This window comes from Setaria italica, chromosome VII (genome assembly GCF_000263155.2).
Source record: "Setaria italica strain Yugu1 chromosome VII, Setaria_italica_v2.0, whole genome shotgun sequence".
NCBI lineage: Eukaryota > Viridiplantae > Streptophyta > Magnoliopsida > Poales > Poaceae > Setaria > Setaria italica.
This window is the reverse complement of record NC_028456.1, coordinates 21208131-21223068: the sequence shown is the minus strand read 5'-3', so window position 1 is coordinate 21223068 and position 14938 is coordinate 21208131. Positions and strand designations below refer to the sequence as shown.

At 45.6% G+C, this 14938-nt stretch overlaps 3 protein-coding genes across 6 annotated transcripts; 1 reads left to right on the top strand and 2 right to left on the bottom strand.

Annotated features, from left to right (window-relative positions):
• Window positions 1-4: 4 nt before the first annotated feature.
• On the bottom strand, window positions 5-2491 carry LOC101770481. The gene is made up of 4 exons (XM_004975691.3): window positions 2214-2491; window positions 1688-1840; window positions 527-702; window positions 5-301 (listed from the first exon to the last, which is right to left on the bottom strand). The coding sequence occupies exons 1-4, from the start codon at window positions 2370-2372 to the stop codon at window positions 199-201; spliced, it is 591 nt and encodes a 196-aa protein (XP_004975748.1). The 5' UTR covers window positions 2373-2491; the 3' UTR covers window positions 5-198.
• A 2180-nt stretch (window positions 2492-4671) lies between these two features.
• LOC101785055 (pentatricopeptide repeat-containing protein At2g06000) lies at window positions 4672-11529 on the top strand. 4 transcript variants are annotated; one of them, XM_022828692.1, is made up of 5 exons: window positions 4672-6565; window positions 7017-7501; window positions 10002-10233; window positions 10332-10719; window positions 10868-11529. In XM_022828692.1, the coding sequence occupies exon 1, from the start codon at window positions 4795-4797 to the stop codon at window positions 6457-6459; it is 1665 nt and encodes a 554-aa protein (XP_022684427.1). In that variant the 5' UTR covers window positions 4672-4794; the 3' UTR covers window positions 6460-6565; window positions 7017-7501; window positions 10002-10233; window positions 10332-10719; window positions 10868-11529. The 4 variants fall into 4 exon arrangements, with proteins under 4 accessions (XP_022684427.1, XP_022684426.1, XP_022684425.1 ...); XM_022828691.1 differs by having other exon boundaries at window positions 10332-11022; window positions 11105-11529; XM_022828690.1 differs by having other exon boundaries at window positions 10332-11022; window positions 11102-11529.
• On the bottom strand, window positions 8891-10375 carry LOC101770084 (protein LURP-one-related 6). Its single transcript, XM_004975690.3, has 3 exons — window positions 10123-10375; window positions 9504-9746; window positions 8891-9135 (listed from the first exon to the last, which is right to left on the bottom strand). The coding sequence occupies exons 1-3, from the start codon at window positions 10345-10347 to the stop codon at window positions 9004-9006; spliced, it is 600 nt and encodes a 199-aa protein (XP_004975747.1). The 5' UTR covers window positions 10348-10375; the 3' UTR covers window positions 8891-9003.
• Window positions 11530-14938: the final 3409 nt, after the last annotated feature.

Genomic DNA, 14938 nt, shown 5'->3' with positions numbered 1-14938 from the left:
CCCAAGTGCCAAACACAAGTTGCATGATATTATTTCATTACGTTTTCAGACATAGGAAAAGCCGCACAGGGTTTGGAGAAACTCAAAGTTCGCTAACAACTGTACATAGAGCTTAAAAATGCTTCTAGTAAACCCTGAGATTTGGTTGAGATGATTGCTGGCGATGAAGAACTCTCCTTTGACTTCCACCATGGACGATCAGTACTGATCTGATTGAGTAACGATAGCCTCGACCCGATCTATTGATGCATGCAGCCGCCCATAATTCAAACTGAAGGCAGGTTCTCCTGTGCCAACAGCCCTGTGTAGAGCAAAGATAGTAATCACAATTGAGTTGTAGTGTTGATTCGAAAGAAAGCGTTGGGTTGTAGTGTTGATTCGAAAAAGAAAAGGTTGAGTTGTCGTGTTTGTGAGTTCAAATTGTCCTCAGTGCAGCAGGTTTTCGATGGATATGAGTCTAGGGTCCTGCTCAATACTTCTAACGGTCACAGCAATTTAAGTAAGGTTAGTGTTGATTCAGACTTACCCATGTATCTCAGGAAGCACATATTCAGCTCTCCATCCAATCCTCAAATCAAACCCTGGGAACATGCTGATTTTAGACTTGTTTCTTATTTGTGAGACACCATCTCCCCCAAGGCAGGTAGAAAGCTTCCATTTCCATCCAGTTGCATTCATGTGAAAATTGTGACCGATGCCAACCTGCGTAATCCATGCTGTTAGAAATTCCATGCACTATCAATGACACAAAACAAACTTATACAAATCAAAGTGAACTTCACATATGAGCATTTAGTTTTAAACCATTTGGCCTTTCTGGACCAAGGATGGGATGGCCAATTGGTGTAATTTTTCTACCCTATCATGTTTATGGCATCTATTTAGATGATGATGATTACTGCACACCTTTTGGAGGTGACTCTGGTGAGTAATAATGTTCAATGGACTTCTTGTCTAGGTAAGTGGTACATACTCTGTTTCTAATGAAGCATGCAATTTTTTCAGGACCATATACATGACCAATTTCTGCTAGCATAAATAATTAAGCATGTAAACCTTAATCATCAAATCACACAGGGAAGAATAGCATATCAACTAAATTATGTTCTCAGCTACCCTCATTTACTCAGGGAAATGTTAAATCGCAAAAGAGAAAGATATTAAATATCTACATACTATATAGGTGGTTTCACACTTCATGTAACCAGAAATTAAAACATTATTCTTGCTTCTTGTAATACAAGTTGATGCATCCCAAGGAATAGTTTCTAAAGAATATTGCAACCAAAGCTTGCTCAAATACAAGACGCAGTTTGTACTTTGTACAGACAATAATTATCCTTAGCTGGGGTGTAATGAGATATTTTCTTCAGCATTATGCTACCAGAATCAAGGCAGCAAATACAAATAAGGTTACTTTTACCAATCTTAATCTTTTTAACTGTAACTTCTTGCTTGCATAAATTCCATGCATTCACATAAGCATCAAATACATAACGCAGTCACATTGGCCAATTAACATTGGTAGCTGCACCAGTAGGCACAAATTCCATAGACAATACCTGTGGTCTATGAATGAAATAAATTAGCTGGAACTTGTCTGCATAGAATGATTTTCCGAGTATGTACAGTGCTTGCTGTCACAAAACACTATTCCAATTAACAGGATTATACAGAAGAAAAGAACCTGTAGATTTAGAAACTTTGTAACTGGTATCTTCTTGGAAAGCAGCTGTACGTCACCACTGATGGGCTTGTACTGGAATTTCCACTTCCGTTCGTAGTCTAGAGGCTTGAGTACTATCTTCGCCTCAAAACCATTCACCTCAAGATTGTAGAACTGCAAAGGCAATATATCATCACATTTAGACATTACGAAGCAGCTGAAACTATTAAACATAGTTCAGAGTAGTAACAACCAATATGGGGGACACGACACTAAAATTTCCACATCGGTAAGATTTTGATCAGATGAGACTGTCAGTGTACAGAAGGGGAGGGAATTTTATGGATGATACTATTTCGACAGCACAACCATTGCGAGGATTTAACATTTCCGAAGCCAAGGATGCTTGGGGCGGGATCAATTTTACTATCAGTCAGAGGCAAACTATTGGAGGAAAGGACCAAATAAATCTATGAGTGATGAAAATTCATATCCAGCACTGGGTTTTATGACGAGGTTTAGGGTTTGGTACGGGACAAGATGAGACCTCGAGGTTGAGGCCGACGCGGAGGCCCTGGAGCTCCTTGCGGAACTTGAAGTGCAGCTCGGCCGGCACCACGTTGATCTGGTACAGCTCGTCCAGCGTCGTCGGCCCCTCCCCGACCCCGCCTTCCGCCCCACCGCCGCTGCCGGAGCTCGAGGCCATCGAGCCGAACAGAGAGAGGGGCTTCCCTTTTTTTTCGGCGGTGGATTTGGGCGGCGCGGCGGCGGTCCGACCTCTCGGGACACGATGGAGCGGCCGGCCCGCGCCACCCGGCCGTAATCTAGTTGGGTGTTTTGGGGATTTTCACATCGCACCCTCACATTTTTAGATTCTGCGTGTTGGGACGTTGCGCCCGTTTGAAATGTGAGCAAGAAGCACTTCTGTAGATAGATTTCATCAAAGATAATTGCAACAATTTGATCAAAAATTCTATTTGAAAGCTGAAGCAGCAACTTGCAAAGTTCATTTTGGTCTTACCCGTCATTGGCAAAGCTTAAAGATACTTAAGTTTAAAGTATTTATTTGACGATAAAATCAGTAAGTGGTCTATGGTGGCTGCGATGATGAAAACAGAGGTAGATAACGAGGATGAAGCGAACTGGTCAATCTAATGAACTAAATTTTAGGAAACATGGCTCAACATGATGCTATCTTAGAGTTAAGCGATCCGGTCAATCTAATAGGCTAAGGCCTTACAGATTAATCCATCTAGATTATATAATTTAGATTATGGGTCATGTGTACTATAGTAAAAAAACACTTAGGATCTCCATGGGACCACGAATAATCTCAAATAATCTATTGAGATTATTTATGATCCTAAGATGATCTTTTACCCTACTATTCTTGTACTCCCTCTGTTCTAAATTGTAGGTCATTTTGGCTTTTCTAGATGCATATATATTATTATGCATATATAATTTAGGAGGCAAACAAACAGGGCCAAAATTTTGGGGAACATGGCTCAACATGATGCGTTTAGAGTTAAGGACCCTCTCTTTGTATACATGATAAGTCTTTTAAAATTTCCTTTTACATCGATTGGTGTTTCAAAATAAATTTACAGTGAATTATTACCTCTTCCTTTCTACTAAGTCATAATTGGGTGGAAAATTATCTAGTTTTCAAGAAAAGAAGCTTGTGTGTTGGGAACTTTCAACGAGTTTTTCAAAGAAACTTCGGGCTCATTTGGTATGGCTTAGGAGGGTTTCGGCTTCGTAACTAGCAAGCGGAGCCGAAGCCGCAGAAAGCCACTTTTTTAGGCTTCACCGGCTTCCGAGTTCATTTTGAAGCCCTGTTATATGTTCCGGCTTCGTCCATAGTAACGCACAGTGCTAAATAGCGCGCGTTGAAGCCGAAACTCTTTTACACTAGGCTGTGCCAAAGGACCTTTCCTTCCGTCGGACTCTTTGGTTTCAAAAATTAAACAGGTGGCAAGACGCTGAACGTTGGCAGGGGACAAGCACCTCGTTGGCAGGGGACAAGCACCTAGAGGTGCTAATTGCGCTGAGCAATTTTGTGGTGATCCGATGTATATTTCTTTATTTTTTTTAGCTTAGGTCAGCTTTAATGGAGTTTATGAAGAATTTTATGAGCATTAAATTTTATGCCACATTAGCAATTTTGCTGAATGAGGAGAGTTTCGAGGAGTTATATCCCATGATACTCCGCTAGTACAGTTACCTAGTTCTCAGCCTTATTAACTGTGCAATGAAACTGTGCACTGAGACTGACCTTAGTCATATGTAACTCTCTCTATTATTAATATATCTAAAGCAGAATTAGAGAAGTCTTTATATTTTTGCATTATGAATTGAGTTTCCCCGTGTTTTATTTTTCAGAAAAGGAAAAGGTCCATTTTACTCCTCTCACCTATCCACTTTGTCCGCTTAACTCCCTAAACCAAGTTCCTGGACTTTTTCATTTGGTCCAATCTACCCTCTAATTAGATTTCTCTTTTTTGTTTCATCGTGTATGAGTTTAATTTTGAGTTCAAATTTTGTGAGCATATACAAACATGGCGCCTTACGTTAGAAAATTATACTAAGAATTTTTCATGATTATTTTCATAGGTTAGGAATATTTAATATACAATTGATCTTAGATATACAAAATTATACGAGAAGAAATCATGAAAAAATTTTAATATATTTTTCTAACATAGAACGTCATGTTATAAGTCAACTGATCAAATCTGAAATTAAATTTCAATCTGTATTTGAAGAAATAAAAAAAATCTAATTAGAGGGTAGAATGGATCAAATGAAATAATTTTGGGAAGTAAAGTGAGTTTAAATTTTTCTTTAGGATTAAATGGATAAAGTAAATAGTTGAGAGCAGTAAAATGCAATTTTTCCTTCGGTAAAATGGTCTCGCATTTGCTGAAAAATAGAGCCTGGTTTGGCTCGTCGTTTCAACTTTCCACCACGGAAACACCGAAAAACCCTGCTCAGTCCTCTCCCTCCAACGCGCACCCCCTGACTCTCACGCCCTATGCCTCCTCCCCGCGCCCAGAGTCGATGACCGCCGCCGCCGCCTCCTCCTCCTCGCATACGCCCTGCCGCCCCGGTCTCCGCATTCCCCGATGTTCCTCCGCCACAACACCTTCCTCCTCGTCCGCCTCCGCCTTCCTCCTCACCACCCCCTCCTCCGCCTCCTCCACTACTCCTTCAGCCCCGCCGCCCACCTTACGCCGCAACATCCGTCCACGCCCCCGGCCCCGGCACCGCCGCACGCCGCCGAGCTCTGGATCGCTAAGGCGCTCGCATCCGCGGCCCTCCTACGGCCGCACCGCCTCCCGGCCTTCCGCGCCCTCGCGCCCTCACCGCTCGCCGCCGCGGCCGCGGTCCGACTCGCGCCGTGCGCTGCCGCCGCGCTGCGCATCTTCTCCGCCCTGCACTCCCCACCGCTCTCCCTACCCCCTTCCGAGCACTCCTACCGCCACGTCATCTCGTTGCTGTGCCAGTCCGGCCGCCACAGCGACGCCCTCAAGCTGTTCGACCAAATGATGGGCCAGTCGGGGTACTTTCCCGATGCCGGATTCTTCTCGTTCGTGGCAGGATCCTGCACTAATGCCGGCCTTCTTGATGCCACGGTGACTTTGCTCGCAAAGGGCTCCCAGTTTGGTTGCGACATTGAGCCGTATGCGTATAACAAGCTCATGAACTCGTTGATTGCACATGGTCGCGTGCAGGATGCTGTTGCTTTGTTTGAGAATTGGATTGAAGAAGGTCTGTACTCACCGGATGTCTGGAGTTTTAATGTTGTCATTAAGGGGGTCTGTCGTGTGGGGAATGTCCAAAAGGCACTTGCATTGGTTGAAAGGATGGATGAGTTTGGGTGTTCACCGGATACCGTCACACACAATATTCTTGTTGATGGGCTATGTAGGGTGAAGGAGGTGAACAAAGGCCGTGAGGTATTGAGGAGGCTCCAGAGGGATGGTGTTTCCACGCCCAATGTAGTGACATACACCTCAGTGATCTCAGGTTATTGTAAGGCTGGCAGGATGGAGGATGCGATGGCAGTATACAATGACATGCTTGAATCTGGGACAAGACCCAACACGGTCACATACAATGTGCTTATTAATGGATATGGAAAGGCTGGAGATATTGAATCTGCAGTGGGAATGTATCAGCAGCTGATGCTCCGTCGCTGCCCTCCTGATATTGTGACATTTAGTTCGCTGATTGATGGATATTGTCGGTGTGGACAGCTTGATGGTGCAATGAGGATTTGGAAGGAGATGGCTCAGTATCATATTCAACCAAACGTATACACTTTCTCTATCATCATACACTCACTTTGTAAGCAGAACAGATCAGAGGAAGCCCTTGGTCTTCTGAGGGAATTGAACATGCGGGAAGATATTGCTCCACGAACATTCATATATAACCCTGTGATTGATATATTGTGCAAGGGAGGAAAGGTGAATGAAGCAAACTTGATCCTATTGGATATGGAAGAGAAAGGGTGTCATCCTGACAAGTATACGTATACTATTCTAATAATTGGGCACTGTATGAAAGGTAGGATATCAGAAGCAGTCACCCTTTTCCACAAAATGGTGGAGACTGGGTGTCACCCTGACAATATTACAGTTGATTCTTTTATTAGTTGTCTTTTGAAGGCTGGGATGCCTAACGAGGTGGATCGCATAATGCTTATTGCTTCGGGACATGCTTCATCTAGTCAGAAAGTTTGTTCTCGCCAGAGCCAAAGACTAGATACTTCAATTGCTGTATAGTTGAACTGTGCTAAAATAGAGAATTCAGTGAAGAGCACCTTAACTGCCTCCGGTGCTTATTTCAGCATAAACCTGGGAGTTATCTAGATGAGAGCAGCAGGCTCTGGTGAGTTTTTTGTTTTTAATCAGTTGCCTCCTGCATCACAACTGTGCTAATTAGTTACCTAATCAGCACTCTGATTTTAATCAGTTGTTTTTAATCTATTTCCATTTTAACTTATAATTACCTAATCAGCACTCTGATTCTGTAAGCTGTGTAAGATCTAATAACTTGAAAGCATGCCTAATGCCCCCCCCCCCCCCCCCCCCCCCCAACACACACACAACACAATCTAGCACATCACAAATATGGCACCATGTTCAATCTTAGAAAAAAAATGCTGAGTTTAATAGCCTGCTTGGATATGCACATTTTACTGCACTGGTCATAATATCATTATTTCTAAATTAAAGACCTAATTGGCATCTTTCCTTCTTAGTTTGTCAACATGCCTCGTCATGTGAATCCCACATTCCCACTTTAGTTTATTCAATGAAACAAAGTTGTTGTTTTGCAGGACATCCATCTAAAAGGAACTCAAGTGTAAATATTGAGATCTTGGTTGCACCAAGGCTACCTAATTATCAAGAAAGTAATCAAACCAAGTTCATACTGAATAAGAATGAAAAGGTTAAGCTATTTGGTGCATTGTGCATTCAGCGAGTTGATTTGGTGAGTCTCATGAAGAGGACTCAAACAAGTGTCCGTAGTGCTGCCCTGCTTTAGTGATGATCTTGCACACATCAATGCTTGGGACGCTCCTGTAAACATTATATCCGGGCATAGTTTCCGTTACTTTGGGCATTTTGCCAAGATTCAAGAGCCACTATGTTCTGGAGATTCTTAACTGAACAAGATTGAAGTAGCAGTTGATGATTCAATGTTTGAAAATTTTTATGGAAGTAAATTTACTCTCTAGCAGAGCTACTTCAGTTATATCCTTTCTTCAGTTGAAGACTATGCTTGAGGAATTGGATGGAAGTAATTTACTCTCTAGCAGAGGTACCTCAGCTGTATTCTTTCTTCTCTGTGTATTGTTCATCCTCATATAGATTCTTTTAGGAAAGAGTATGCACACTGTTGTGCATTTTTCATGTCCAGATAGCTATGTCTACAGTAGCCTCGTATACAATTTTTGCTAGCATGTCTACGCAAGCCTGAGTATATGCCTTTTCCGTTCCAACTTTAAGCATGCCATCAAGCACGAGTATCTAGTTTCAAGTTTTACTAACATATTCTATACTCTGTTGAGGATCTGGAATCAGTTAAGCCAAGGATGGACTTCGATCTCTTCATGAAAGTTCCACATTGGCTTGTCTGCTAGGCCTCAAATATCACACTTTTGGGAGTACTTAAGTTTGTTCCAGCATCAAAATTAAGTTTAAGCTGTCCAAAAGAACTCCAAGTTAAGGTTGTAATGTTCTTCATAATTTCAATCATCCTATTTCTGTTTGCGCTGCTTAAGGGATATCCTTGAGCACTACTTGGGGTGTACAAGGCATAGTGACAGATGTCGGGGTCGATGGCGCGTTCCACAACCCGGGGGGCATTGTCCCAAATCAAGGGTCATGGTGTAGACATGTCCATTTCTTCGTGGATAACCACTCTGCACCAGCAGGGGCACACCATGGGTGGAATGGCCCGTACAAAGGAACAGGGGAAAGGAGATGAGGGAGCGGGGGGGTTGGGGGGGGGGGGGTGCAATGATGTCTGGGACAGCTGATACAGCCAAAGGCGGATAGGACCACACAACTTAGGGAGCACCAACGGCCAACGCAAAATTAAACTGTCTCCAACAAAATTTAGGGCACAAAACAGAAGAGGAGACCATGGGCAATCAATTTTACTGCTGCCTGGTTTGAGATGTGGGCTACCAGTGGTTGACTTGTGGACATCGGAGGTGGGTTGCCAGAGAAGAGAGAGAAGGTGAGGAGCAAGGCACGACCGCAGGAGGGAGAAGGTGCTGCGTGCGTGACTGTTGTAACATTAGGTGGTGTAGTTGGCTGGATGGGCTGAATGAATTTACTGTCTTTTTTTTAAAAAAACTTTTTTTACTTTGTACTGATCTTCAATAACTACTTATGTTGGCATATCAGTGACCCATATTTTTAGGCACCTCTGCTACCCACGGCCCGGTTGACCTCGACCCAGGTTTCTACTGACTATGGTACAAGGCAACTTCGTTGATAACTCATGACAATTGCAAATTTTTGTTTGTTGAATTATAATACATAGCAGGTAGGTACCGTTGGAATAGGGATGCTCTATGTTTCTGTGCCCTTAGTCGGTTAGTCCTCTTGCTTGTTATGTGTCTCCCTGTTTATTAACGAACAACTGACTGGCAGCAAAAGGCTCATATCAGCTGGCTTCGAAATGATATTCAGTGTGGGTCATACAATCATGTGATGGTGCCAGCGTGCACCTGTTTCTAACTTGAAGATGAAAGTAGGTTGCAAGATCAATGCTATTGAACATGAGCCTACTCTATTCTCTCATTTATGCTATCAGCATCTGGTTGATTCTCCATGGATATTGTCAAGAATTGCCATCACCCCAATGATGAAAGCTTGGTCATATCCTGACTGCACTTCCACATGATAGAAGTCCTTGCCTCCCATCAGTTCTTTCCTACCCATCTGCAGAACAGATACCATGTGTTAGATCTCAATCCTTGATGCTCAAATGTTGGTGGCACGAATGCAATGTTGATCATACACTTCTACACTTTCATTTAAACAAGTGCATGTGCATTTACATAACAGGGTAGCAATATCATTTGAGATGATTAAACACTTTTCTTAGCCCTACATGAACCGTGACTGTAGATGTCTAGAATATACTTTGTTTTTTCTGCTGTCATGGAATAATTCTTGTTAATCATGACCTGGATTAGTTTATGTATGCCTTAATCAAATTCGGTGTCAACAAAAAGAATGTCTGCCAAGGTAATTTACTACAAAAGCTGAAGTAAGAGTAGGTAACTATAATGGTGTGGATGGCATACCTGGGCTACTATTTTTCTGGTGCAATCAACTATTGTACAGTCTCTATCTGCAAAAGATCCACCAATTTCGAAATCCCAATTTTTGCAGTGCATCTTGGGTTCAATATGAATTCTAATTGGAGCACTTTGTGCTATACATGATTTTGGATCAGTTAGGCTGAAGACCAACTTGTCTTTTCCTTGGTAATCCATCAAGTATCCATTCCATTTGTTCCTAGTGCTTAGAGCCTGGACAATTCCTCCCTGTGGTGTAGAGTTTTAATACTGTGAACATCAATAACATATGAAGGGAAGACATCATTTGTGTATTTTTCGCATTTATGTTTCTGCCATTTCTCAAGAAAAGTATGTGAAGTTCTTGCATCCTTCTCGCTATTTTCTTCTTTAAGAACTAGTCTCCCTATTGTAAATGGGAGCTGGAACAGAAAGGTGTTCCCACATCTCTAAAAAATTTAAGAGCTAGCCTAGCCTTTGCTAATAATGTAAATATGCTCATAGGAATTAGATCAACTTGATGGAGCTATAGTTCTTGACCTATCAATTTTTGGTTCAAGTGAAGCACTCAAAATCATGGAAAATCAAGAAAGCATGCATCATATTTTGCAGTTATTACCATTACCTTTTTAGAGATGGATAGTATTGGTTCTCCTTCACCATCTTTAACCATAAGCTCTCCCTTGGATCCAAGTATTCCACAACCATCTACGACGAAGACAACATTGTGACTGAGGTCAGTAACAACAAAACCACCACCATTCACTACAATGGGTCGTCTCCTGATCATCAGCATTGTTGGAGTGCCTGAGCAAAAAATCTTGCTAACTACAGGAATGCTGTTGTCCATTTTGCTCGATGCTGCTCACGAAGTTGAGGGAGAGATCTGTTGCTTGGATCTGTACCCCTGTTTCTGTTTGCCTACCTTGCCTCTAGCAAGTTCTGTGGCCAGCAGGCGAGTACTTATATTGGAGCAAAGGACAATTGTTTCAAACAAGGTAGTCTCCCAAGCTGAGAAGCAATGAGGAAAATCCAGTAGGTTGGTGTGGTTCAGAGTCTCTCTACAATGGAAAGTCACTGCAAGAACCTTTTCTTGGAAGTTGGACAAAAGCCCTGCATAAAGCAACCAGAAAACAACTGCTCTGGTTGAATATAGTTTGTCTAACTTTCATAAAGCAGCATCTTTCTGGTGGTGTTGCTCAGAAGTTTCTCCTTGGCAATTGTATGTATCTCTTCTGCAAGTGCTTCTGATGCGCATTCTAATTCATTTCATTTGAGGTTGCAACACTGCTGTTGATTTCATCTCAAACTTCTTGTAATGTCTCAAATATAGAGGGTGTGGCATTATTAGATGATAATAATTTTACCAGAATGCAGAATATTTGTCACCAGAGCTGTTTCTTATTACACATACTTTTGTCCGAATGAAGTAGCCTTGTGTAATCCATGTCCATGGAAAAGTACTTCTGGCGTCTGGCCTCTTGGCACATGCTCTATGCATTGCTACTATTGTTTGTAATTGCAGGTGATCAGTAACTTTTTTTTTTCTGTTTAGCTATAAAGCTCTCATATTGCTCATGAATTCATAAAAATGTTCTGTTCAGCAGTTAAACATGTACTGATACTTGGCAATCTCAAGGATTACATATGCACCAAACATGTGGATTAGCATGGAAGCAGATATGTACTGAGAGGTGAGCAGAAAGAAAAGAAGACGTTGGATGAAAGGTAATGAAAATGGGCGACCTGATTTTGCTAGACTATCCAGTTTGGCTGAGCTGCTGAGCAAGCTATTAACCTATTCAAGGAAAATGCCAAAGCGCCAAATGAAGCATGTGAATGATAGCTACACCAACAATGAAATGGAACCTTTGCATCTTGTTAGCGTGTCATTGGTTGGTGCCCATCGTCCTGCATTTTTGTGCGTTTGAAGAGATTTTTCTCTCTTTTCATCTGTGTGCAACTATTAAAATTTATGAAACTGTACTGAACCTAGATTTATTTGTTTTATTTATTGCCATTCCACCGGTGAGTTTGGGATCTTTAGAACAAAAATTTGTTCGCACCATGTCCTTTTGTTGTTGTTGACAAGTTTTTCCTTTTCTTTGCTTGAAGAACGAATGTCCCTTTCATGCAATCAATCATACTGGACAGAGCTGTTGGATCTTAGGATCCTTGATTTCTGAGGCACTTTGCATGAAAAAGCGCACTGCATTTCTTACTCTTGATGCGTATATCACTTCGGTTGAAAAGGGATTGACTATATTCCATCACTGGTGTTTTCTGGTGGCCTCCAAATCTTTTGTGACTTTCTTTTTTAGGACAAAAGAATGCTTGATTTTTTCCTATATTGCTGTCCTTCGCTGGTTATTAGTGAACTATACTTGAGGTTTTGGGAAAGAATACATGATGATTCTTCATATTATGTGAAGCCAACCACTGATGCTGCACCAGATGTTTGTGCGTGTGTGTGGTTAACAAGTTACTCCTTCCGTTCCAAATTGTAGGTTGTTTTAACTTTTCTAGGTTCTAGACATACACTATATTTAGATGTATAATAATATCTATGGATCTAGAAAAGTCAAAACAACTTATAATTTGAAATGGAGTGAGTATATGCTATAGGGTTGATCAAGCATCACATAGAGTTGTGGCCTTTTTTGCAGCAACCTCTATATAGCTTTGGTACAAGGTGCCTAACCCTAGAGGATTCTCCTGCCTAACCCTACTGTTTCTCCGTGGCCAGGAAAAGCCCAACAGTGGCGCCGGCGGAACATCGTCAAACATTTCTGGCAAGTGGCAAGCAAAGCTGCGGCCAGTTCGCAAAGAGGGAATTGCCGGCGCGCCCTTCAGACCGAACCTTTGGGGCGAAGCAACCACCTGCTAAAGGAAAACTTGACCGCATCGTCTCTCTGCAAAGTCCAGTTTTATGTAGGAAATAATCTGTGAGCACTGCTTTTGTTGTACCTTGAGATATGGTAGATGGAGGGAGCGGCTATTCGTCGCCCCGGCGAAAACGCTGGCACGAACGTTGGTCGCTGCTGCGAAGTGGACGGAAGGACGGAAGGTTCACAAAGTTTCGGTGGAGAGACCCGGGTTACACCTTTTATTAGCCTTTTGTTGCCTTGGAAACCTTTTGGTTACATTACATAAACGCTGTGCGTCATGATTGGTGCTCTGGGAGATGGGTTGTTGGGTAATGCGGTTTCCGTTGGACACTACAGCCTACGGGAGTAGAGACTCGAGTAGTGATCTCCGGCAACTGTGAGGCTGATGCCAGTAACGTCATCGCACGCCAACATGTACCATCCTTCTCCTTCACGGAAGGAGACAGCAGAGTCCGATCGCGTGCGCATGCCTGGGAGCTCGGGCCTTGCTGGTTCGCAGCCATGGGCGAGCACTATAGATGGCCATTCGGGCTGCCCGTCACGGGCCCGGTTGCACCGTGCACCGTGCCTGACCCGTCACGGTGATGCTGCCATGCCATGCCGTGCCGTGCCCGTGAGCCAGCAGCCCAAGCACGGTAGGTTATGGGCGGTCCGAAGGCACAACAGACTACGGGCCATCCCGAAGCACGACGTGCGCCTGCTTCCTGTGCGCCGCTGGCGTCGCCTTCGGCTCGACGAGCCGCCCCGCGCACGTCACCGTATCCACTGCCCCAGCTGCAGGGCGCTGGGATCTGATGTGCGCGGTTGAGTGGGAAGCAGGGGTGGCACCGGTGGGATCGACGTGGCTCGAAGCCTCGGAGAGGGGCGGCATCGGAGCAACTTCCGAGCTGCACAAGCCACGGCCGCGCTTGGAGCTCATATTCAGAGGAGGGAGGGGGGGAGGCCGGAGGGGAGCGAACAATAGAAAGGGAGCGGCGAGCTCGAGGTCAGGGAGAAAGGGAAGCACTGGTTGCCGGGCGCAACGTGGTTTCGACGAGGAGGGTGGCCGCCGAAGGCCGGAGTGGAAGCACCAGGCGAGTATGGCAAGGAAGACAGGCGGTCAAGCGGTAGCTCAGTAGCGAGTGTGGGAACGAAGGGAGTTCCTATCTTGTGGAAGTCAGATAGGAGCGGTCTACCCCTTCCTCTCCTTCCTCAACTTCTTCCTCTTGACGCGCCGCCACCCCCGCCCCCTCCTCCTCCACCCCAGCTGGCAGCCGCCCCCCCTAATCATCGCCGCCCGTCCTTCCTAATCCCATGGGCATCCTTGCCCCCGCTGCCAGTCACCAGCCCATCCGACCGTCCGACGCTACCGTGCCGCCGCCGGTCCTCCGGCTCCCTTGCCCCCCCTCCTCTTTTATGTCCACCGACCATTGGAGCCTCCACCCCAGCAACCCCGAACCCTAACCCTGCCGCCGCCTCCACCACCACCCTGGCCGACAGCGCTCCCTCCACCTCCTGCCCGCTCCACCGGACTTGGATTCCTCAGTGGCGTGGGAGACGGTGGCGGCGTGGGGAGGTCAACGGCAGCGCGAGAGAGGAGGAGAGGAGAGGAAGAGGAAGGCGATCGGATGGCCTGGAAGTTGCGCACGAATCTTAAAGTAATTGAGCCAAGTAACTATCCAGCTTCCGGAAGCCAGATAGGAATGACGGGGAACGAAGAGGTGGCGGCAGGTTAAGGTTGGTGAAATAGTTTAGGCTAGACCGGAGACAGTTAGGAGTTTTCTTGTGCGGGGTTTATACGGGTGGGCCCTCTAGACCGTGCCGGCCCGAGCACGCTGGCTACCGGGCTGGGCTAGGCTTGAGCCAGGCTAAAAAATCGTGCTGCGTGCCGGGCCATCGGGCTGCGGACTATCTGCACATCTACATCGAGCATTGTGGAACACGCGGTCGGGGGCGTGGGCAAACCGCAGGGCGCGCGATGCCGCCGCAGCGCGGGTGCTAGCTGTGTACGCCTGGCCGCCTGGGGCCTGGTCCCGCACGCAGCATCCTCACGTCCGCCTGGGCTGGCAACGCCGCGCGGCGCGGCGCGGACACCGGCACCCCGCCGGACTCGGAAACCGCGGCCCGCCCGGCCGGTCTGCGGTGGCCCGTGGCCCCTTCTGGCTGCTGCACCTGCATTGGTGCCGCCAGCTGCACCGACCCGACCGCGTGCGCTGCTCCCGTCCCGTTCCTCCTCCTCTCACCGTCGTCGCCCGCGCGCAGGCTGAACGGCGTGAAGGCGTCCCCATGTGGCCGTGCCGTTCCTGCCTGCCTCAGCTAAGCGCCGGTTCCATGTGGCTGGAGGACGGAATCGCCCGCTTGGCCGTGCCTTGACAGCAGCATAGGCGCATAGCCCACCAGCCGATTCACTTGACTTGGGCCGGATAAAGCGACGTGACAGTCCAGTGGTGGTCGCAAGTGCCGTGTACACAGAGCCTGCCTCTCAACAGAATATGCCAAGCGAAGCGCCCGTCCTTGCCAAACCAACAAATGTCACTCGCTCGTAGCAAGTTGACGCTCCCTCTGCCGTCCTGA

Excerpts from the sequence above, each read along its gene's own strand:
- LOC101785055 (XM_022828692.1), top strand. The coding sequence starts at position 4,795 with ATGTTCCTCCGCCACAACACCTTCCTCCTCGTCCGCCTCCGCCTTCCT.
- LOC101770084 (XM_004975690.3), bottom strand. The coding sequence starts at position 10,347 with ATGGACAACAGCATTCCTGTAGTTAGCAAGATTTTTTGCTCAGGCACT. Across the intron at positions 9,747-10,122 it reads TACTATCCATCTCTAAAAAG|GGAGGAATTGTCCAGGCTCT; the intron begins GTAATGGTAATA and ends TCTACACCACAG. Across the intron at positions 9,136-9,503 it reads CCAGAAAAATAGTAGCCCAG|ATGGGTAGGAAAGAACTGAT; the intron begins GTATGCCATCCA and ends TCTGTTCTGCAG.
- LOC101770481 (XM_004975691.3), bottom strand. The coding sequence starts at position 2,372 with ATGGCCTCGAGCTCCGGCAGCGGCGGTGGGGCGGAAGGCGGGGTCGGG. Across the intron at positions 703-1,687 it reads CAAAGTTTCTAAATCTACAG|GTTGGCATCGGTCACAATTT; the intron begins GTTCTTTTCTTC and ends TGGATTACGCAG. Across the intron at positions 302-526 it reads GTGCTTCCTGAGATACATGG|GGCTGTTGGCACAGGAGAAC; the intron begins GTAAGTCTGAAT and ends TGCTCTACACAG.